The sequence below is a fragment of the Brassica napus genome, chromosome C8, assembly GCF_020379485.1.
Source record: "Brassica napus cultivar Da-Ae chromosome C8, Da-Ae, whole genome shotgun sequence".
Classification (NCBI taxonomy): Eukaryota; Viridiplantae; Streptophyta; class Magnoliopsida; order Brassicales; family Brassicaceae; genus Brassica; species Brassica napus.
The window spans coordinates 40,529,807-40,552,293 of record NC_063451.1 but is presented as its reverse complement, the minus strand read 5'-3'; the positions used below and the strand labels follow the sequence as shown (position 1 = coordinate 40,552,293).

The following is a 22,487-nucleotide window of genomic DNA, read 5'->3' as shown; positions in this document are numbered from 1 at the left end:
GGGATAAACAGGCCTGATAAAGCCCATAAACTATTTAAGTTGAATAGTAGCTACATGATATGACTAACAGCCTAGATTTAATAAACTATAAGACCAAACATGGGCTTTTAAATAAGCCCATGAATATATATGAGCGTCGAGTGAGACAAAACGACACGCAGTGCTATCACAGAAACAGAAAAATGTTACAAGCTGATGATCAGAACTGAAACACATTGGTAGAACTAACACTTTGATAATCACTCTGTTACAACTTGCAACTTACTAAAGATTAAGAGAAACAATGTAGTTTTTTTTTTTTTTTTGCAATCCAAACTTAGTAACCACAGCTTTCTATACACTTTAAACGAAAGCAAGAACTCAAACCAAGACTTAAAGAAGACAGTTAATCACAGGAGTAAGTAAAGTAAACCATCAGTCTCTTTCATTTACATTTGAAGCCGGTAAGGTAAACTTGAGACTGGATCACCGTGCAGCCAACTTTAAACCCAGGAACAACCGTGAATCCCACTTTGGCTCGTGTAGGATTCATCCACAAGTTCTTATCTTGTCTCCTTCTCAAGACATTCTCCATAAAAACAATCGAAAAATCAACTCCACTTTCTACTTGGAATATCTCAACCGCAGGATCAAACGACAATGCTAACTTATGAAGGGTCCAAACCGAGCTAGCCATCGCGACAAAAGACTCGTGAAAAGTACTCAAAGATCTCCAAGAACTCAACACAGCTTCGTTTCGATCCATATTGCTGAATATCGAAGACTCCATGTTGGGGTGAATAAGCTCGTGATACTTCTTATCACAAAACCTAGAGAACGCACACTCTTTATCTCTCTCAAGAAGCTCCATGGGGTTGCTAGACACATGCTGCATCAACTCCCTCAACGAAGAAGAAGAATCTTCTCCACCATCAAGATCAAAACCTTCTCCATCGAAACCACGAAACATCCCCAAGCAAACGTAAGACAACAACGCATACCTGTTATGCCCCTTCTTAGCAAACTCCACCTCAGGGTGAACATAACTAGCAGCCAAATCCAAATCCCACCCCGCCTTCTCCATCAGCTCAATCAAAACCCTAGTGAACCTCTTCACATCCTTAAACGCATCACCCAACATAGACTCGTAAACCCTAACAGACAACACAACGCCACCGTCCGATTCAGACAGTCTCTTCGACAGCTTCGAGTTAGACTTCTGAATCTCGCTCAGCTTGTTCCTCAGACTCCAAACCCGCAGATCCTTACCGTCCATCTCGCCTTGTAAACGGTTAGAAACCGTCCCCAAAGCTCTAAGCTTGCTCTGATTCTCCTGAACCCTAGATTCCAAGGGAGACCCAATCGCTAAAGAATCGGTCTCAAGATCCAAACTTTGGCGATGGTTTCGATAGAACTGCTTGAGATCGGAGAGTTTCTGGAGGTTAGAGACCAGAGCTCTGTCAGCAGCCTTGACGCTCTCCTCGACGAAAGGCGCGTGGGCGGCTTGGAGCTGAAGATACGAAGCTTCGAAGGAGGAGACGGTGGCGAAAAGGGAGGAGATCAAGCTCAATCCCATCTGGGTATCGAGTCTCCTGATCTGGGGAGGCTTGGGTTTGAGTAAAGTCTTGGTCTTGGAACCGTTAGCCGGAGGGGAGTCGGGTTTGAGAACGACGACTTTCTGATCGGGGATGAAGTCTTCGGTGGAGTCGAGGAGGGAGAAGCCACCCTCGGGATTGATGCTTTCGCCGTCTTCGGTGAAGAACTCGTAGGTCTTGGCTTTGACGGCCATGGCTAGCTTCTGAAACATGACGGAGAATTGTGGAGGAGGAGATGACGATGTTTCCACTTCTCGCATCGCTGAGATGCAAGACGATGAAGAAGAAAGTAAAGCTTTATCCTTTTCTCAAAAGGAGAAATTGAAAAGCAAGTTAAGGATCTTCTTAAGGTTTGTGCTTTGAGGGATTAGTAGGGGTGGTGCGGTGCTTTGGATGCATTGGAAGAAAGGAATGCTCAATGCCTCCTTTCCCTTTCCTCTGTATTTTTTTTATTTTATTTTTACATTTTTGTTTCTACTTTTCTTTTAAGCTCATCTCTAATTCCGCTGACTTTTTATTTTATTTTAATGATTAGTTAACGGTAACAAGTGAACATTTGCTTCTTCTTTTTTTGTGTGGACATAAGAACATTTGCTATAACTGGAATTTTATATTGCTATAGAAACCATTTTCAATGTATTTCTTGATTTTTATTTTAAATTAAAATGGGTTTTACTTTAATGTATACCTTTATAATAACATTTATCTAGTTTTCTAAATATTAAATATTATTTTCCTTTTTTTTAGGGTTATTTTTGTGACAAAAATTTAAAAAGAGTTATTTGAGAGAATTGTCCAAATATATATATATATATATATATATATATATATATATATATAATGGAATTAATTTTATTTTGTAGTAACATTTGAAATCAAAAATAAATATTGTAATCTGTATATTGGATTGTACATGGTATATTAATTAACATTTTGTTACAAGAAAATTACATTTATACAATAGCTAAACAATTTGAGATTGTTGTTCAAAAAAGAACACAATTTCAGAAATGGTATAACCTTACGTTTACGTTAACTGTCAACACTTTGATGTGAACGGCACGAAAATTAAGTGTGCTATCCACTCTCTACGTTAAGCTCCCAACCTTTCTTAATTACTTAATTTTTTGTGCTATAAAGAAATATACTCGTAAGCGTGTTTTCCTCGGGTTGAAGAAGTGTTGTTATTGATCCCTTTATACAAATTATTATAAAGCCGAAGCCTTTGCTGGTATAAAACTTTGATTTAGTGACCACCAAGACTAATCATAACTTTGAAGACACCTTTACAAAGACATATAACTCTTCTCCCAGATTCTCGCTTTGTCTTTACCTTTTCTTCACGTCTTTGTGATGCTTTTAGCAAACATTTGTTAGTGCTAATTGTTTATGATTATGTTAGTAACATTCGCGGTATTATCTTTTATGTGTCTTAATCATAACCAGAACACAGACTTTATCTTTATCACATATGCCGCTAGAAAGAAAACCATTGTGAATATATACCGCATATGTCTCACCAGTTAAATTTTCCCCCATCAGGAAAATATGAATGCTAGTCATGTTTCATTACATAAACATTTTGTGATGTTTCATTGCATAAACATTTTGTGATACGATTGTTAATGTTTTCGAAAAAACACATCCCTTGAAATTCAATATCTAAGTATGGAACCAGGTGATGATTATGCTGGTATAAATATGATGTACTACCCACATGAATACAAATTCGTGTAATGTATTTGAAAAAAAACATGGGCGATTCAGCATTGAATTGTAGTTTCATTTGATATATATTTAAGAGACTATTTCTTTTGAGCTATGATTTTATATTTGACATGGTTAAAAGTTAAGCTGACATTTATTTTATATGGTTTTTAAACCGGTCCGCATTCATCACCGCATTATGCGTAAAATCCATAATGTCATGTACATTTATAGATATCCATTTATTACTTGTGGGACATGAAATCACATAATGAAGACAAACTCGTAGGTCGTGTGTCACTGTCCCTTGTTCTCATTTGACTATATACTTAAAGTTACCAACGATTTCGATCGTTGAATAAAAGTTCGTTCAGCATGCAACGACGCCATGTGACTAAGTCAACAACATCGACTATACAAGAACCCCAGATCAGAACGTAATAATCGATAGAACGAGCCCAACGGAAGTGTAAACAGCCCAAGCCCATGTAGATAAAGGCAAATGACTAGGCTACCCTTGTTCGGTAACTAGAAAAAAAAGCTTCAAGCCTTTAACGATAAAAGGGGACAGCTGGATCTAATCGAATCGAACCGGATCAGAACAGATCAGATCAGAAGCAAAGGACGTCCTCTTCTGCATGAGGCTGCTGCTCCCATCCGTACCAAATTTCTGATCCACCTCCCTGTCCCATCTGTTCTCTCTCTCTCTATATATATATATATATATATACACATGCATACACTTTTCCTACTTCAAAATTTTAAATTTAAATCTCCTTTTCAACTAAACGAACAATTTAAGTTGAGATGTATTTTACTTATCGTATTAAGATGTATTTTAGTTATCGTATTAACTTATAATATAGGTGACCTAGAGAGTGTATAGATATTTAATTTTGAGTAGTATAAAGCAAACAACTAATAAAAGCCGCCCATCGATCAACTTCGCACTGGTTTCTGAGATGAGTCTACAGTTGTGTGACAAGAGAGGTGTCTTATTTCTTGGAATTTGCTCTTTCTAATACTCAACAATAAGTACTAAAGTATTATATAATATAGATTTATGTTTGTTGGATGCCAATGCTTTTACCGTTTTACGAATTGCCATTGAAAAAACGAAAAGTAGAACGTTGGGGTGAGAGACTTGTACTTTTGCACTATTAAGCTGATAGAGCCAAAAAATGAAATAGCTACAAAATACTTAGAGCATCATTATCGGTGGTATTTAGAGGGTATCTTTGTTAATAATGAATTAAAATTAAATCAAAAACACTAATATTAAGAAGAGGCGTCGCTTATTTTGGCTAAACTAGATACGGTTTTTTGTGGACAGGTGTAGGCAGGGGATGAAAGGAGAAGCGTGTCTTCGGTGGTCTTTGGTTTTTTCTCTCTCTCTCTCGAAACCTCTCTTTCTCTCTCCGTCGGAAACGTCGCGATTCGAATCGAGCTCAACAGCGGCGGATGCGTCGGCTGGGGAGAAGCTCCGATTCTACCCTCGGTGACGGCGGAGGATCAGATTACGGCAATGGTTAAAGCCCGGGAAGCCTGCGAGCTTCTCAGAGAGCTACTGGAGATGAAACTAGGTCACGTTCTTCAAGAGATCGGTGGGATTCTCCCTGGTCATCGATTTGCATCTGTAAAGTCTGAAACTTTTAGTTCGTTTTATGCTTAAAAGCATATAACTTTCTTTGTATTTTTGTGAATGTATTTGATGAAGAGAATGTTGTTTAATGGATGTTTAGGTAAGAGCTGGGGTGGAGATGACTATGATTGATGCTGCTGCTAAGAGCGTTGGAGTGCCATTGTGGAAACTCTTTGTGTGGGGCTTCGAATACAACCACCACCGATATTACAGTTCAGTTCTAACATTTTAGCTCTTCCTTGTGGTACAGTTCCTTTTCATTTTTTCTTGTCTGTGTGTTTGGTGATGGAACTTGAGATTCTTTTGTAGAATGTAAAGAAAGATTTGTGGTATAGTTTTTCATAGAGGTTGATTTGAATGAATCTTCTTGATCTTAAAGTTTAAAATTTTACAGTTTTCTTTAGCTTAAATTTAAGAAAGATGTTTGCTATTTGATCTTTATGTACATATGTGTATTGCTTTCCTGGAATCTTCATCAACGATCAGGTTTCTTGTAGTGGCGAGAGAGGAGTGGTTTCTGGAGAGGAAGCAGTGATGAGCGTAAAGAAGCGGTGTTTCTGGAGGAATCGTTGAGTAGAGCAAGAGCTTTTACAATGCAATCTGTAGTGTTCCTGATGATAGTGTTGCTTGCTTCTTCTGCAGGTGATTGATCTTCTTCTATTCAAGGGAATGGAAGAGCTGACTGACATAGTTGATCACGCAAAGCAGCGTCACCACATCATCGGTGATTGTTTTCTCTAGACCGGAAGCAAGGACCAAGAAAAGTCTGATTTTCTCAAAAATCTTTACACAAGCAACTACTTTTGAACTGATTATTGTTTTCTCTACTTGCTTTGTCATGTCACCAATGTCTATGGTTCCAGTATTGTATTTTCAAACTTTAGGAAGAAGAGATTTGCAATGGAGACATAAAATTCTCAAGTTTCTTAACTAAATCTTTTAATCAACTTTTTCACTTAAATACTATTAAAAAACAATTAAAAGACCCTTAATGGGTACCTAGGATAAAGATGGTCTTATATCAACATGATTTGGATACAAACAAAAAAACTTAACTAACATTAATCCTCAGAGACTAAACAGACTGAGAATATTTTAAAACCATAAAGTTTTCCTGTCGTTATTTGATCACTAAATTAAAAACAGATACGGCAGTAAAATTTATACGAGAAAATAATCTTTCTACCTGTAATATTATATTATATTATATTATACGATACTTTGCTATGTTTTTATTCCATGTTTTACTCACCTACGGTGGGAGCCATTGGGGTTTCATCGATGATTGATAAGTATGATTAATTCTCTAATGATACAATAAAACAATAAGAAACAACAAAAACTAACAAAAACACGTTCTAACGAAAGACTCGACAGAAAGGACAAGATGACTCATTTAATTTAAGCTACTGGTCACTCTCTCCAGGCGCCGCTCTCTCTCTCTCTGGGAATGGTGAGTCAGTTTCACCACTGAGAGCTCAAATTCGCCTGACCTTCACCTCTACTTATCCTTTCCCCTATATAAAACCTCCCATATTACAGAAGACTAGAGATTTAAAAAAAAAATACAGTCGTGGTGAGTTCGATTCTTTTGTTCTTAGATAATTTTTTCATTTTCTTGGCTTAAAAACCCGAAATTGAAACATGGGTCCTGCTCCAATTTTGCAGATGGAGACTAGAGAGTTCCCTGCATGGCTTGAGGTTTTGCTAAAGGAGAAGTTTTTCAACGCTTGTTTGGACCATGAAGAAGAAAAGAAGAACGAGAAGAACATTTTGTGCATCGACTGTTGTCTTAGCATCTGCCCTCACTGTCTCCCTCCACATACCTCTCATCGTCTTCTTCGGGTCTCATTTAAAAAAAAAACAAAATTTCACTTTTTTTCTTTCTTTGAAAACAAAAACAAAGTCTTAAACTTTGTGTTGTTGCTGGGAATCTTTTGCAGATAAGAAGATATATGTATAACGATGTTTTGAGGGTAGAGGATGGCTCGAAGCTAATGGACTGCTCTTTAATTCAGGTTTGTTTGTTGGTCTGTTTTTCAAAATCTGTAATTAAAAACTCTTTTAATCCATTAATGCTCATGCAGCTGCTTTCTTTTTAATCAATACGCGTTTCTTCATCTTTTGTGTGTATGCGTTGATGATGATGATGATGATGATGATGATGATGATTAAAGCCATACATAGTGAACAGTTCGAAAGTTGTGTTCATCAATGAACGGCCTCACCCTCGACAGTTTCGTGGTTCCGGCAACTTTTGCAGCACCTGTGACCGGTCTCTCCAATCTCCTTACCTCTTCTGCTCTCTCTCCTGCAAGGTAATGAATCTGCTTCTTCTTCTAATTAAAATTAACATATGTTTTCCTTAACTATATTTTTTTTAATATTTCAAATTTCATCAAATACCCAATTTGATTTTAATACTTTTATGGTCGATGTTCTTTTCTTCAAACATTTAATTATCTCTGAAAGTATAAAAAGAAACGTTTTTGATTTATTTATGTCTTAATCTCTGAATCGATATCTGTTTGTTAGTATTATTTTTCGACCATGCACCATTAATCACACGCGTGTACGATCATTTTTTACAGAAAAAGAATTTGTCCTTTTGTTTTGCTTTTTATAGATCAGTGACGTCATAATGAGACAAAGAGGACTCTCAGGGTTTCTCCGCGTCTGCAACTTTCTTAACTTAACCGAAGATGTGACCACATCCACTCTTGAACCTTCCGGGTCAGACGGTGACGGAGGAGTAGACATGTTTTTGTGTCAGGCGCTTGCTTGCACCGCTGCAACTGAAATCGTTCGCAAGAAGAGAAGCAGCTTGACTACGACTTGCCGAAGAGTCACCACGGCGGTATCCTCGACTAACACGGAAGCTCCGGCGAACTTTTTTAACCGAAGGAAGAATACGCCGCCGCAACGAGCTCCGCTCTATTAGGGCCGTACGTGTTTGGTCCAAGTAATAAGGTAGTGAATACACGTAACGTAACAATTTAGTCAAATTATGTTTTCTTAAAATACCAGTAGCATCTAATTATCTGTAACGAATCAAAGTTTAGTTTTTTTAAAATGAAATTTAAAATATATAGGAGAAGGAAAAAAGAAAAAAAGGAGACTCTTCTGGTTTTATCTGGTCTGTGTACCGCTTAAAGGGAGAAAATTCTATCTATCTATGTTCAAACAATTTAAATATAAATCATATTTTTGTATAGTCCATTTATAAAAATATAAAAGGTGGTGATTTACTTACTTTCATTTCATGATTGCATTTTCAGTTCACACATTATTCAGGCGGCATATATTTATTATTTACTGAGGGTTAGTAAAATCTCAAATATCGAGAGGATTAAAAACTTGAATCACTGACAAAAAAAAACTTGAATCATTAACTACGTAGGAGTAGGACAGACCATATCTTTCTTGTCCGAGTAAAAATGATTCGTCTGCATGGTGGTGGAGAACTCTATATAGTCTAAAACATGGCTGTACAAGAGAATTTATGATCATCTGTTCTTGTAACATAAATTATATAATTATATGATATGATATGAATTAGTTGGTAATAAATGTGAAAAAGAGTATCCATGCGATAAGAGGGTCTGATATTTAGAGTTGTCTTTATGCATAATGTTTTTCGTGTCTCTGCACGAACAAATTATTGGTTGTTATGAAAAAGAAGACAAAACGATTGTGACAGACATATTATCAATAAACGTGTATTTGTGAATGTTTCTGAGGCATATATAGCCCTTGCTCTCCTGCTTCTCTGGACCACATTCTCCATTCCATTTCTTACTTCCTCTTTGTATTTGCTCGTTCTCTGTACATATGAATAATAATGATTTAACATAGTCGAATGAACCTAATTTTGTTTTTTGTTCAAATGAACTCGGTGGTCTATTTTGTGCTTGAACGTTTTACCATAGTTATATAGACAAGTCGAACATTTACGATCCCTGGAGGTTTATGTATATTTTTTTTAAGTAAAGTACATGAAAACGAAACCGAGTTTTTCTACTCTGTAGATTTGAATGGGACAGGCCATTTGTACACTGGAACTTGAACCAAATATACTAATAAAATAATTTCCGCAAATGCTTGGAGTTTGAAAAAAACAACAAAGTAACGGAAATCGAGTTTTGCTACTTTTGTGCAAATATGAGAAACTTTTAGGGGCAGGGCAAAATTAGGCTGGGATTTTGAACGAACCGAAAAGAGGTTGGTTCTGGTGCCGGGCAAAGTCATTGTCCATATTACACACCACTATTTAGTTGGTTCTGGGCCTAGCAGAACAGTCTAAAAGATTTGTTGGGCCTAATTATTTAGCCTAGTGGCTCAAATAATATATGGCAAAATGTGAAAACAAATGGGCCTATGGGTTCTTATAAAAAGCCTTGTTGGCTTTAATGAAATGAAGTTAACAACATCCCACATTGGTTGGGAGAGTTGATTTTGAGGAGTATATATATGTCTTCATGACATGAGAGGTTAAACAGCTCAGAGGAAGAGAGAGCTCCCCACGCGCGCGCCGCCGCCGCCGTCCGGCCGGCTCGGCGTGGGTCTTGGGCCTTGGGCCTTGGGCCTTGGGCCTTGGTGGAGGGCCTCCGGCCCGATAAGAATATTCTTTTTGGACCAAGTTAAGCTCAACGTTTAGCCATTTAATTCCCGAAAAACGACATGCATTTAATTTTAAACAACATCTAGTTCGTTTAAAAAACAACATGCTGTCTCTCTTCTTGACGATAAGTTTAAACGAGAAAAGATCTTGCGGAGGAAGTTTCGTAACGCCTCGCCTCCGAGATCCTCGCGAGATTTCCGCCAACGTGCGCACGTGCGGCATTAGTTACGGAAAATGGCTCGTCTTCTCTTCTTTAAAAACTCGTCTCCTCCTTCATTTTTCTTTAAGTTTTTACGCAACAAAAAATCACCAGATCCCTCAACGTAAGTCTAGAGAGTGTTTCGTAGAGTTTATAGTTCGATAGGGCGATCACGAGTGAGGCGTGATTCGTCTGCCATGGTTGTATCCTGGGACTCTATATTCGTACAGTCCCGTCTCACTAACGGAGCGAATATTTTGAGTTAAAGAAAGAGATCATATCTCGACTCCATGTCTCTTTGCGAATACGATTTCTTATCGTTCTTGTATTCGTTTTTTTACATTCGTTTATTTCCTTAACATCGTTTTTTTTATTCTATCGTTTATGTCAGTCCGGTTTTCCGGCTTCTACAATCTTAACTCAAAATCGCTTTATGTTTAAAGCTTTAATCGGGTTGATAAACGATTAATAGAAACGGGTTTTGGAACCGTGTTTGCGATTTGCTTTCTAGCATTTCCGCGAAACGTTTTGTTCTTATCTCACAACGATGTTTGCGATTTGCTATACGCTTATCCGCGAAACGTGTATGCCTAAATGTGTTTGCGATTTGGGCTTAATGCGTTTAACGAATAAGCATACCGTCTAAAGGAGGCTTCAGATAAGCAATAAATTGATGTGGCTACATAAACTTGAGAAAAGTTGGTTTCTTCTCTAATTAGGCTTCATAAGAATGATGACGCGGTTTTGACCAATGCGAGTCTCACTAACACGACCAAGGTGTCTAAGAACCTGTTAAATACAAGAAAGACGACAATTATTTTGTATTTGAAGTGTTGTTGTTGTCCAACTCCGGCTCCTGGTGACATAAAAATTCTGTCTGTTGTTTGAAATCAAAGAAGCAGAAAATGATACTTACTGTAAGTATTGCTTTGCCTGTGTTGTCTAGCTTCAACATTGGCCCCTTCATGTCAGTTTCAAGAAAGAAGTGTTTTCCCTTCAGTGCACCGGATGTTACAATGTCTCGCAGTTTCTACAGACAAGAGTTTCAAGATAATCAGTTACTTACCTCATCTCAACAAGATATTCAGCAATAAGCATAAGAATCCATAAAATAGCTTTTCGTGACATTCTTTAGAGGAAATATAGCTTACCAGTGCTTTCTCCCAGAGGTTTTCAGCAAGCTTCCACAAAAGTAACAAACAAATAAGTCAGTAATCAATTCCGAAACACACATAAACAGAGCAGGACGTACGTGAATAATAAATACCTTTTGTTTTGGAGCTGAAATAAGATGAGCATTTGCTTCAGCGTATGAAACCATGTCATTGATAGCCGCATTCACTTTCTCTAGGGTGAGCCTACCTCTCATGTATCTTTTCCACATTTTCGAGAAACATCTCAGAACAATATGCACACATGGAGAGGAAAAAAAAAATATACTTACGACGAGAGGGAATCGAGCTCATCAACAGTTATGTGCCAAAGCGGAGGAGACCCACGACCTTTCTTCTCCTGTAAACGAAACCCAAAAAGATTTAGCCATATAATCATGACCATAACGTGTCTTAGGAGAAGAACACAGTATATGCAAGTCCTACCTTGGGTAGAACAGGTGCATCCTCCTCAGATTTCAAAGACCTAAGAGCAGAACTCTGTTCATGCTTCTTGACATTTTCTTGGAGCAAACTTGTAGTAAGTAACCCACTAATCTTAGTATAAAAACCATAATGAAGTAAAAAAAGGACTACTCAATCAATATATGTGCATATACCATCTGTTTATATCAGAATTCAACATTGTAGTCTTATCAGGAAAGTGTGACGGCGCATAAACGGACATCCTCTGCAGCTTCTCTTGTTGTTTCAGCGATGCCTCAATAAGTTTCTACAATCAACACCTAATCGATTACACATCTAATGGCCGCTTCTAGAATCCAATTTCGGAAGTTAAAGTAATCGAGACTGTACCTTGGCTTTTGGAATAGCTTCGGTCTCTTCACGAAGCCGATCCTTGATGGACTGCACCTGAAGCTCCATCGAGCTCAACGCCGTGTCGATCGCCGTTAAATCCGGAACACTGCTCGCCGGATACACTGCGGAAGAGAATCAAAAATTAGGTCAGTCGAATTGATTTTTTTAGAGTGTTCGAGCTGATGAGAAAACGCGACTCACTGTTCCGGGCGATGACGAGTTCCTGCAACTCGGAGACTCGTTTGTTGAAGGAAGAAATCAACGAATCTAGAGAAGATCCAGCTTGCTTTCCCTCCATTCTTCAGGTTGAAATCTCTCTCAAGTCTCCAACAAACCCACACAGACTATCTTTAATCCCCCCCTTTTGTGTTGCTTTTAGGTTTTAGAAATTGGAAATTCCAGATTTCTTTTCAGGCGGGAACGTTTAATGGGCTTATGGGCCATTACAATTAAATGGGCCTGACACTCAAGTAGTTGCTATCCATATTTTTGGGATGTAAATGGTAAATGGTTAATGTAGGAGATAAATGATGAATCAAGATGAATACGATAAAGATGTGTGATATATGAATAATAGAGTAAATATATCCCATATTTTCTTCATAATCTTTATTTTGCTTTTAGTTTTTTTCTATTTATGTGTGAAACTGATTGAAAAAATCGTTCTATTTAAAGTAAATGATATTTTTGTATGTAGAAAATTATTTTACATCATTTTATTCAAAAGATGAGAACCCACTTGGAGGATTTGGAGGATTTATGTTAACTCACATCTTTTCGCTCACAAAAATAGACACAAAATTTCAGGAAACAAACAAACAAACGCCTTAATGAAAAATATATTTCATCTATTTCAAAGAGATACAAGTTTTAGAATTTTCACATATATTAAAAATATATTAAAATTTTGATTAATAATACATTATTTTTGTAGTTAACTATATATTTTCTTAACTTTTAACCAATGGAATTTTAATAAACACATTTTGTCCAAGTGTATACTTTACCACTAAATAATGCTTTGAAAATGTGAAAATATATATTTTTAAAACAATTTTTTTAAACATAAATTTTTCGAAACAGTGGGAGTACTATATCATAAAGAAAATTGCTTGCATTGTTGTTATATATATTCATATATATTGCATTGTTGTTTTATGAGTTTTTTTGTCAACTTGTTGTTTTATGAGTTTTATGAAGTCAACTTAAACTTAAGTCTTTTATGAGACGTAGATTTGGGACAACCTGATTGCATTGGAACCAAACGCGGGATCTTCGTCCTTTTTGGACATCGTTAACAGTGACTGTGCACGCGGATGTACTGTATTTCTATAGAAATAAGGCATTTTGACTAGTGGTACCTTAATAACAATTTGTTAACAACCAAAATGCACACATTTTTAAATGCAAACACTTGCGAATTTTATCACAACAATTCATCAAAGGATTTTGACAAACACACAAAAAAATCACAACAAAGGTACACATGCATGTGCATGTAAAGACGCGTAAATATATATAGTGCATCGTTATTGATGTATGAGCGCGAAAGCGTGTACTGAACAAATATCAAGAACCTGTTTTCTAACTAATTTTACATAAATATTTTAGTTATAAGCTTATAACTAGGTCGTTTGTGACCATATATAGTGAAAGAGTTAGAATGTGGACGACATTCTTCGTGTGACTTAAAATTATTGTATATATATAAATCACAATATGGAAACTTGATCACTATAAGGTTAATTATGATGAGGTGGGTGCGTAGTGGGCTGCATATAATCAAGATTGAATCCGGGATGTTCCTGATCCGGCCTAGGCAGCTTCTTTGAATATTTGGGAACTTTCCAAGTTTTTGAGACTCTTTTTGACGACACACTTGTTTTGACTAGTGAAGCTCGGTTTACTCTGCAATCGTCCTTCGTATTCTTCTCATTGAACTCACCATGATCACCTACGGCATGTTCGATCGGTGCTTCGCCTGATAAGGTTTTCGTGTCTTTTGTCGACGGGGCTTCTAGCTTTTTAATCTCTTCGTTGTTCTGTGCCATGGAAAAGGAATTTATATCGTTGTATAATATAACGTGTTTAATTAGTTTTCTGTTGATTTATTGTTCTATAGAATTAAACTAACTACACATTTTTTTTTTTTTTTTTTTTAACTAACTACACATTTTATGTTCAATAAAAACCCTATTCCAAATACAGGTGATTTGAAGAAGCATAAGTGCAACTGGCGACACTACTTGACACCCAAAGTTCTTATTGGTTTTAGTTCGTTTGGACGGACCCTACCTACAAATCTTCAGTATAAAGTATATTTGGTTTCAAGTGAGAAAATATGAAATTCAATCAGCTAAATAATAAAATAAACACGCATATTTAAAGTTAACACGGCCTCAAACACAAATTAACCGGTTGCAGTTACGCATGTCAATATTAACATCTCCACGATCAGGAAATAGTCAAATCCGTAATTTGTTGTACTATATATGCGCATATGAATTAGTCAAAACTGTTTTCTTACGAATATACCCTACATTTTATTGCACATACACGAACAAACCCTAACATTTTTCAAAACAACACAGGCACTAACATAAAAAAAAATCAAAGGGGCTTACCTTCGCAATTAAGTTATCGCGATTCACATGGAGCTTCTTCTCCATGGGTCCAAGACGGCGAGACTCACATAAATAAGTCCGAGAAAGGATTACAAAACCAATAACAAAGAAACAGAAGCAACTAGTCCTCAACATATTCACGACGAGTAATAAGCTAAAAAAGAGATGGCTATAGCCAATCGACGATTGCCGACCAATATATATAGAGCTAGAAAGAGATATGACGGTTTGAAGATATCGTGATTGTTATAAATGCATAAGACAGAGAGATCGTGTAATAAATGAAGATATTGATAGAGAGAAAGAGATAAACTAAGAGTCGTCGATGATAGAGGAGAAAGAGAGAACATGCAAATGTATGGGTGAGAAGAAGGAAAGAGTAGAGAAGGTCAGATTATGGTGTTCATGTGGCCCCTCTTCTGTCTGAAGAATCCACCGACCCTAACCAGAGAAAACGTCCTAGCGAAAGTGAAAATACAAACTTGTGTCTTCTCTCTCATAGTTATAGCCTCCTCAGACTGACCGCTTAATATGAGTTTATGTATATTTTATACTATTACATATTTACTATATTAGTAATATAGACCTAAAATCTAGCTACCCATCGGAACATGCAAAAAGGAGGATTAGGGTTTTGATGCATATGCTTCGTTGTTTATCCCAAGAGGTTTTAAATCTCTTACTCTTTGTCTCTACGTTGAGGCCTTCAAACACTTTGCATGGTTTTACGCTACGTTGCTAACTTTGTCTCCTAATAACTCATTATTTAATTCACTTAGATGTATCTTCATGTGTGTATTTCTTGGGAAACTTACCATCCGCATAAAGGTCAATATTTTAGTGGCGATTAACAAAAAGGCAAGCATACTTTTTCCGCCAAACATTCTTCAAACGGATTGTTTCATTTCTGACAGGTGAAAACTACATTTTCCTAAATTTTCATAATTAATTGTAACATGTGAAACGGGAAATAGAAGCTGATTAGGATTTATCAATGCTTGCAGTTTTGTTTCCTACAAAAAACCTTGAACTAAGCGAGTCATAGCTTATGTTCCAAGATTTTTAAAAAGAGTCCTTGCTAGTGAAACGGGAAATAGAAGCTGATTAGGATTTATCAATGCTTGCAGTTTTGTTTCCTACAAAAAACCTTGAACTAAGCGAGTCATAGCTTATGTTCCAAGATTTTTAAAAAGAGTCCTTGCTAGTTTTATTTCATTGTATGCATGGCTTATTCATTGACTTAACGCCTCTTATTCAAAATCCAACAGAACCAACACCATGCATGATAAGATATTAATTATGTGTTTAGTTGTTATAATAACTACCAAGTATGCAACGGTCTTGACTGTGATTGATTGTGTTTGGTCTATGTATTATTACATAAGATTTAACATTTAGATATATTGGTCAACTGTATACGTGATACATGTTCAGTTGTTCATGTCTACGTGAACACAGTGACGTTATAACCACCTAGCTATTTTGTTGCATTACGATGACTTTATAGCAATTATATATGATATAATGCTAATAAAGTAATAATTTACACGCTTCTAATGACCAACGGACATGGTTTGATGTTATCAACAAGTGGATACTGGTCGGATATATAGTGTCTGCTAAAGCCCCAAAAGTCTTACCAGAATATGTATTTTATTTGTCTGAATGTACTTCTACTAAAGATAAAGTTTCAAACATGCATATTGGAAGTTAAGTTAAAAATATTAACTAGTATATAAGATAATATTAAACACAAAGTGTCTCACGTCGGATGTTGGAAGAAATCCTTAGTAATATATAAGATAGATGCTCCAATTATCACCAATTGGTTTTAGGTTGGAAGCTCATCTATCTTAATATGGTATCAGAGTTCGATCCACTCAGTCACATCGATCTGGCCCAAAGTTGGTCAATCGATCCTTGTCCGAGCATTCCGAGATTGACGCTCAAAGAATCATCATCTCGAAGGGACGTATTAGACACGAAGTGTCCCACATCGAATGTTGGAAGAGATCCTTAGTAATATATAAAATAGATTGGTCACTGCATTTATCACCAATTGATTTTAGGATCTAGCTTAACATATAAAAATCCTTTTATTATTGGTTAGTTTTAGGTTGAAAACACGTTTATCAAAATTCGATCCATGCTATTACCGATTTGATCAACAAACTTGGTTTATCATCCATGTCTTAACATTCCAAAATCAATGGCCAAAAGAACCGTCACCTCGAATGACAGACACTATTAGAGAAGAAATATCTCGCATTAATTAATAATTTCAACACAAGATAAAATTCTTAGCAAAAAAAAACACAAGATAAAATTAGCAGTTACTATATATATGGTTAAAGTCATGCAAAATTATTATATATCTGTTTGACTGTACTCCGGTACAGATAACATATTTGAAGTTAATGGTTCGGAAACATGACCAACGTCTCACAAACGCACTAAAACCTTGTAGTTCAATAGCGAAATATTTGAAAATTTTGACACCAAACCTTGCAAACACGATAAGACCTTCTTGCCCATGACTTTTGTTCATTGAATTTATCTGATGGCGGTGGCAGAAAACGTGTTTGATTATTCATGAGATCGGATACTTTCCGGAAGCACACCAAAAACCGTGTCAAAGAGAAAGATTTTGTTTTACATGGCATATCTATACATGAGACAATTTTGTTACATCCCGATGCGAGAGAGTACGAATCCGAAATCGTATATATTTGGGCGTTTTGTCAAATAATGCATTTGATTAGACATTAGGGTATAAATATATTTTTACAGGAGTCGTTGACATGGGAGAAGAAAACATTATGGAGATGGGAAAGAAAAGAAGAGAGTAATGGGACCATTTTAGCAAAGCAGCAGACAAGTGTGCTTGGACCATCACCGCTCTGTTTTTATGTTTGCAAAAGATCGTGCCCTAGCCGCAACCCGAAGCCGCCATTGCCGTTAATTTCGACACGTGTCTCCTCCCCATGTGATTTGTCCTTTAACGCAACGTCGGCTCCAGATCGAGTACAAACAATACCCACCACTGTCTCGTTAAAGCCCAACACTAACCGTGGGCCTGGCCAGGAAATGTCGAGTCACTCTAACAACTTGAAACTAAAAAGTCTGCTTGGGAAAATTCGCCTACTGAAACGGTACTCACATTGAACCAAAACAAATCTATACCGGTTCAATCAAACAATAAACCGGAAGCTCACCACCAGAATTTCTACAGTCACATCACCATCCATTTTGCTCTATCCATTTCTTGAATTTCACTTTCGTGGAGAAGGAAAATGCGCCGCTTTGCAAGTGTTCTTGAAGCTAAAATGGGTTTCTCGAGGTCTCCTGTCACCATAAAATCAAACTCCATGAAGCCTTACGAAGGAGTAGGCTAATGCACCAGTGAATACGTAACTATCAACTCTGTCCAAAATTCCACCTGCAATTACACAATAACCGGTTAAGAGAGGACATTAAACAGGAACTGATGTATCAAGTGATTACCGTGACCAGGGATGAGTGAACCGGAGTCTTTGACACCCGCATCACGTTTGATCATTGACTCGGTTAAGTCACCAAACACCGATCCTAAGAAGTTAAGAACCCCAAAAGCTATCGTGCTGACAAGAGGCTGAGGCCATGACAAAGACTTGGAGAGTAAAACGGTAATGGTAATACAACCAACAAGTCCTGCAACAGCTCCTTCCCATGTCTTCTTTGGACTAATGCTTATAAGCGGAGTCTTCCCAAACGCCTGAAACTTTTTTACCATAAGAACCACAAACAAGACAAATGTGTTATTAGAACTAAACTGCATCAGAGACATTACCTTGCCACCAAGAAAAGCAAACGTATCCGAGGCAATGATACCGCAAAACGAAACCAATATCGCCACAAGCCCAACCGTCCAGTGCCCTTGACCACCGAGGAGAAGTGGCCAGCTTCTTCCAAGAACAGGAGCAGTAAGACCACAACGCAGCTTAACCCAGAAACAAGGAAGATAGCCACAGTAGAACAGCCCGAACATAGTACTACTCAGCTGAGAGAAACGCGGGTTTCTTCCTCTCTGTAACAGCAACGCCATCGCAACAACAAATGCTGATGACGTCACCGCGATATCTATATGACCAAAGTACCTACAAAGATCAAAACCTTTTAAACCAGAACAAGGAGAAAAAGAGTTGAAAGTGAGTGAGTGAATGAAAGCTACTACTAACTCACAAAGTGAGTATGGGCATAAGGGCACAAATAACTGAGCAGACTCTAGACAGATAACGAGGCGGAGGTGTCATTCCTTGAGCGATTCCTTTGCTTCTCACTAACTCGAAATACTCTCGTGCACTTAGAAGCACCGCAGCTGCTACCGCTAATGTGAAAACCCATCCTCCAGCTAACACAACACCTCCTACAGATAACCCTATCCCTAGACCGAACACTACTCTCTTCTTGAACTGGCTTCTTGATTTCTCCTTCTGTTGATCTAAACTCGAATCTTCTTTAACTATTTCGTCTTCCTAAACATATAACAAGCAAGAAAGAAGCATAAAGGTATCTTCCTTTGAGTTGCTAAAGGGTAAGGAAAGAAGGCATAAAGTTACCTCCTTTGAGCTACCATCATCACCCAGATGCTCTGGTTCAACTCGAGCAACGGCGGTGATGACACGGCTTCGGTTAAATGAGATTCCGTTAAAGCGAGGATGAGAGGACGGTTTGGAAGCGAGGAGACGCAAATTAGAGTACTTTTTGGAGAGTTGGGGAAGGATTAGAGAGTTTGTAGGAGTGGAACGGCAAGGGCATGTACAGAGAGAGAATGGTGCAGCAGGCTTGTAGTACCTGCATACTTCAACAAAAGGCGCCATTTTGGAATCTGGGATTGAAAAAGGAAGGATCTTTACGAAACCAGAAGAGTTCTCCGCATGGTGGAAGGAGGGAGAAGTTGAGGATTGTGATTCGGTGAATCTAATCGGCGAGTAGAGGAGATAATAGTTGTGGTGGTAACGACGGGAGGAGGTTATGAGCGAGCTCTACGCGCCCTTTGGTTGTCGCGTGAAATTATCTAACCCTCTTTCTCTATTAGAGTCTTTATTAAGGCGCGTGGATAAGCAAAAGGCCTTATTAGTGTCTTTAAGAACTTGAAATCTCCGTCTTAAATGTTTACAGAGCTTCAAACCATGAACAACTTCACCATTCTTCTTCATTCGATTCATATCAAATCAACCAAACATTCATGATTATGCATGTAAAGCACGTTAACTACCATACCATACACATGTTTTTACTGTTGAAATACATAGCTGTTATAATCTTGTCACGTTTACCATCTCTAGTGTCATAAACTATGACTTTTTGACTCAGCACCAAAAGGTTTTGGATTACAAATAAAGAAAGTTAAAAACAAAGCAAACTGAGTTATGATTTTTTTTCTACCGGAATACAAATCATTTAGAGGCACCTTTTTTTAGGTGACATTGTCAATTACAGAGAGAGAGAAAATGACTGACTCGAGAAAGAGTTAAAAATAAGTCTGTGGCGGTGTGTGGGGGACTAAGAACTCGAGGTGGGGGTGGTGGTGGTTATGTGCTCTTCATAATGTATCCCAAAATTAGACCGATTAGTCCAAACAGAAGAACGTACATCAAAGGGATACCACTTTGGCTTCTCTTGCTGTCACGCCTCAATTGCTCCTGCACATCAACCAACTCTATGTCAGAAATCAAACTTAACATCTAAACCAAGGAAACTTTTGGAATATATAAGACTTGTTTTGGTTGATACTCTTTTAAGGTTAGATAGATCAATCATCTTCATTCATGGGGGAGTTATAATAGCTGTTTTGAATGTCAAATGAGGAGAAAAGTAAAAGAACCTTCTTCTCAAGACCACGACATCAAACAGTCATCTTTTCGTTCGAAAACCAAGATTTAAAGTTAAGGAGTCAGGCGAAAGTTCTTTTACCAGTTCTCTTTGAAGTTTGTTGTTGAGTTGAATGGCAGACTGTTTTTCCTCGGTTAGCTTTGTGATGAGAGCTCTTGCCTGAAATCACACAAAACTCAGCTCTTGACAGAAAAATTATAGAATGATTTGACTTTCCTGGTATCTGGTGTCTAGTTAGAGCCAGTGGATATTGTACATGTTAAAATATGCAAAAGCATCCATAAACTGATAAATATGTAATGGGCGGCTTGAGGACTTGACTGGGTTCTAAAAGTGTAATAAATCTTTAAAGTAATCAACAAAAAAAAAAAAAGATTCCCTACCTAATACATCAGCTTTTAAAACCAACTTTCCATTAAAAGTACCAAGTTGTAACTAATGACACTAAGATTTGTAAAACTAAAAAATAATAGAAAACCTGACTGCAACAGACAAATTTCATATAGTTTTGATGGTTAAAAAAAGAACTGTGAATATATACCTCAGATGTGCCTTCTTGAGGTTCAACCTTGTCTGCGCTAAATCTCTGAAACTAAAATCAAAACACACATGAGAATCTACAATTAAGTAAATAGAAAATGTTACATCAACCAGAGCCCTGAGAGATAAAACATACAGAAAATTCAGAAGCCTGTCCGTTATCAGAAACAGAAGCCCTTGGTGAAGAGCCCTCTTCGGAACCTTCATGGACAGGTGATGGTGGTTGTGGTGGAGCAACATAAGTAACTCTCAGCTTAGTCTCCTCAACCAGATACCCAGCCTCTTTACTAAACTGCAAATTTTTCATTACAAGATAATAAACAAAAATGTGATTATCCGTATTTAAAAATGAGAAAAAGACAAAAATAGCACTAAATCAAGTTTTTGTTCCCAAACTAGCACTCAAGGTCAAAAGTCACAAAAATAGCACTTAATGTTTTATCAAAAGTCACAAACTTAGGGTTTAGAGTTAAAGGGTGGGGTTTAGGATTTAGGGTTTAGGGTTTAGAGTTGAGAAATGAGGTTTTGGGGATAAGATTTCAAATTTTGAAAAATAAAAAAATTAAAATTTTCAAAGGATAAACTTAGAAAGGTGCTATTTTGGTCATTTTTGTTTTTGAGTGCTATTTTTGTGATATAAACTTAGAAATGTGATATTTTGGAGATTTGCCCTTTAAAAAAACAAATGGGAAATGAAGTAGTACCATCTCAGGAGTAACATCCTTGGCCGTGATACCAGGACTAGCAGTTACACCTTGAAGCAGAAACTTGTCCTTGCACTGCATATCCGAAGGCGCTTCCTTTTGAGCTTGCATTGTCACTACACAAATGTTTAAAACTATTAATTTTTTTTTTAATTATAAAATTATTTTGACAAATTATCAAATTACATATAAAAAATAAACTAGACAAATTTGTGTATTTGACTAATATTATTGTTTATTTTAATAGATTTATATCGATTTAGATTGATTTAGACCAATTTATATTGATTTTAAAACAGTTTAAACCGATTTGAGTTGCATAAATCAGTAAATCGGTTTTTACGAAAATTGTTTCGGATATTGCAACCACAAACAAAGATGCATAGTGAAAGGATGAAATTCAACACAAAAAGAAGAGAAAGAGAGAGAACGGACCAAGAACTTCACAAGTGGACCGTGGAAGAACAACTCCAGTGTTAGGCCTAACGCAATACTTCTTCGGATTCGTTGTCTTAACCTAACAAAAAAAAAAAAAAAACCACAAAAACGGAGAAGCCTCAGAAACATTAGATACAACTCGATCCAAAGCCTGGAAATTTAGTACTATTATTACCTTAAAGGCGACATGATTGTCGGTCTTGTTGGTCAAGTAAAGAGAGCATGAGATCTGCTTCCTCAATTCAACTACATCGAATCATATCAGAGAAGATGAATCATTAAAACCTTAAAATCTAGATCTGGTCCGGACAAGAAGAAAGACATGCGAAATAACGAAAACGTGTCTGAAATAAGCTTACAAGGAAACTGAAGGTCGAGAGGCTCGACGGTAAGAAGCTCGCTGTTACTCATCTCGATCAGATCGCCGGAGACTCAAATAGATTCGTCCCGTGTCGCGCGTCTCCGGTTCCGACAGAACAGTTGTCGATCGAGAGAGAGAGAGAATGGAGAAACTGGGACTTCGCTGTGTGTTTTGTTTCAGTTTCCAGGGTGTTATTGTCTTTCACTAAAAAACAATAATCATTACGAAAATTC

General features: G+C 37.1%; 6 protein-coding genes across 16 annotated transcripts; 1 reads left to right on the top strand and 5 right to left on the bottom strand.

Moving 5' to 3' along the window:
* Positions 1-215: 215 nt before the first annotated feature.
* On the bottom strand, positions 216-2,045 carry LOC106416169 (protein GRAVITROPIC IN THE LIGHT 1). The gene has a single exon (XM_013857007.3). The coding sequence runs from the start codon at positions 1,832-1,834 to the stop codon at positions 425-427; it is 1,410 nt and encodes a 469-aa protein (XP_013712461.1). The 5' UTR covers positions 1,835-2,045; the 3' UTR covers positions 216-424.
* A 2,395-nt stretch (positions 2,046-4,440) lies between these two features.
* Positions 4,441-8,741, top strand: LOC106360175 (protein RGF1 INDUCIBLE TRANSCRIPTION FACTOR 1-like). Of its 10 annotated transcripts, none has more exons than XM_048764869.1 (8): positions 4,441-4,917; positions 5,024-5,135; positions 5,410-5,491; positions 5,566-6,499; positions 6,592-6,768; positions 6,867-6,941; positions 7,101-7,241; positions 7,550-8,741. In XM_048764869.1, exons 5-8 carry the CDS (start codon positions 6,592-6,594, stop codon positions 7,862-7,864), a joined length of 708 nt encoding a protein of 235 aa, XP_048620826.1. In that variant the 5' UTR covers positions 4,441-4,917; positions 5,024-5,135; positions 5,410-5,491; positions 5,566-6,499; the 3' UTR covers positions 7,865-8,741. The 10 variants fall into 10 exon arrangements, with proteins under 10 accessions (XP_048620826.1, XP_048620824.1, XP_048620822.1 ...); XM_048764865.1 differs by having other exon boundaries at positions 4,444-4,917; positions 5,421-5,491; XM_048764864.1 differs by having other exon boundaries at positions 4,456-4,917; positions 5,024-5,167.
* A 1,615-nt stretch (positions 8,742-10,356) lies between these two features.
* LOC106414026 (spindle and kinetochore-associated protein 1 homolog) lies at positions 10,357-12,105 on the bottom strand. Its single transcript, XM_013854742.3, has 9 exons — positions 11,915-12,105; positions 11,711-11,835; positions 11,515-11,627; positions 11,342-11,429; positions 11,188-11,255; positions 11,011-11,116; positions 10,895-10,924; positions 10,660-10,773; positions 10,357-10,532 (listed from the first exon to the last, which is right to left on the bottom strand). Exons 1-9 carry the CDS (start codon positions 12,009-12,011, stop codon positions 10,455-10,457), a joined length of 819 nt encoding a protein of 272 aa, XP_013710196.1. The 5' UTR covers positions 12,012-12,105; the 3' UTR covers positions 10,357-10,454.
* Positions 12,106-12,664: 559 nt separating this feature from the next.
* On the bottom strand, positions 12,665-14,583 carry LOC106413329 (root meristem growth factor 10-like; the record flags this gene model as incomplete). The annotated part of the gene is made up of 2 exons (XM_022708783.2): positions 12,665-13,755; positions 14,338-14,583. Coding segments are annotated over 2 exons (546 nt in total), but the record flags the coding sequence as incomplete, so codon positions are not given.
* A 2,862-nt stretch (positions 14,584-17,445) lies between these two features.
* LOC106415605 (phosphatidate cytidylyltransferase 5, chloroplastic) lies at positions 17,446-19,340 on the bottom strand. Its single transcript, XM_013856358.3, has 5 exons — positions 18,936-19,340; positions 18,559-18,851; positions 18,167-18,473; positions 17,842-18,091; positions 17,446-17,776 (listed from the first exon to the last, which is right to left on the bottom strand). The coding sequence occupies exons 1-5, from the start codon at positions 19,194-19,196 to the stop codon at positions 17,697-17,699; spliced, it is 1,191 nt and encodes a 396-aa protein (XP_013711812.1). The 5' UTR covers positions 19,197-19,340; the 3' UTR covers positions 17,446-17,696.
* Positions 19,341-19,664: 324 nt separating this feature from the next.
* LOC106415861 (vesicle-associated protein 1-1) lies at positions 19,665-22,484 on the bottom strand. Of its 2 annotated transcripts, none has more exons than XM_013856668.3 (8): positions 22,253-22,484; positions 22,069-22,139; positions 21,891-21,972; positions 21,456-21,571; positions 20,888-21,043; positions 20,753-20,803; positions 20,293-20,370; positions 19,665-20,021 (listed from the first exon to the last, which is right to left on the bottom strand). In XM_013856668.3, the coding sequence occupies exons 1-8, from the start codon at positions 22,302-22,304 to the stop codon at positions 19,911-19,913; spliced, it is 717 nt and encodes a 238-aa protein (XP_013712122.1). In that variant the 5' UTR covers positions 22,305-22,484; the 3' UTR covers positions 19,665-19,910. The 2 variants fall into 2 exon arrangements, with proteins under 2 accessions (XP_013712122.1, XP_013712124.1); XM_013856670.3 differs by having other exon boundaries at positions 20,753-20,797.
* Between the last annotated feature and the right edge of the window lie 3 nt (positions 22,485-22,487).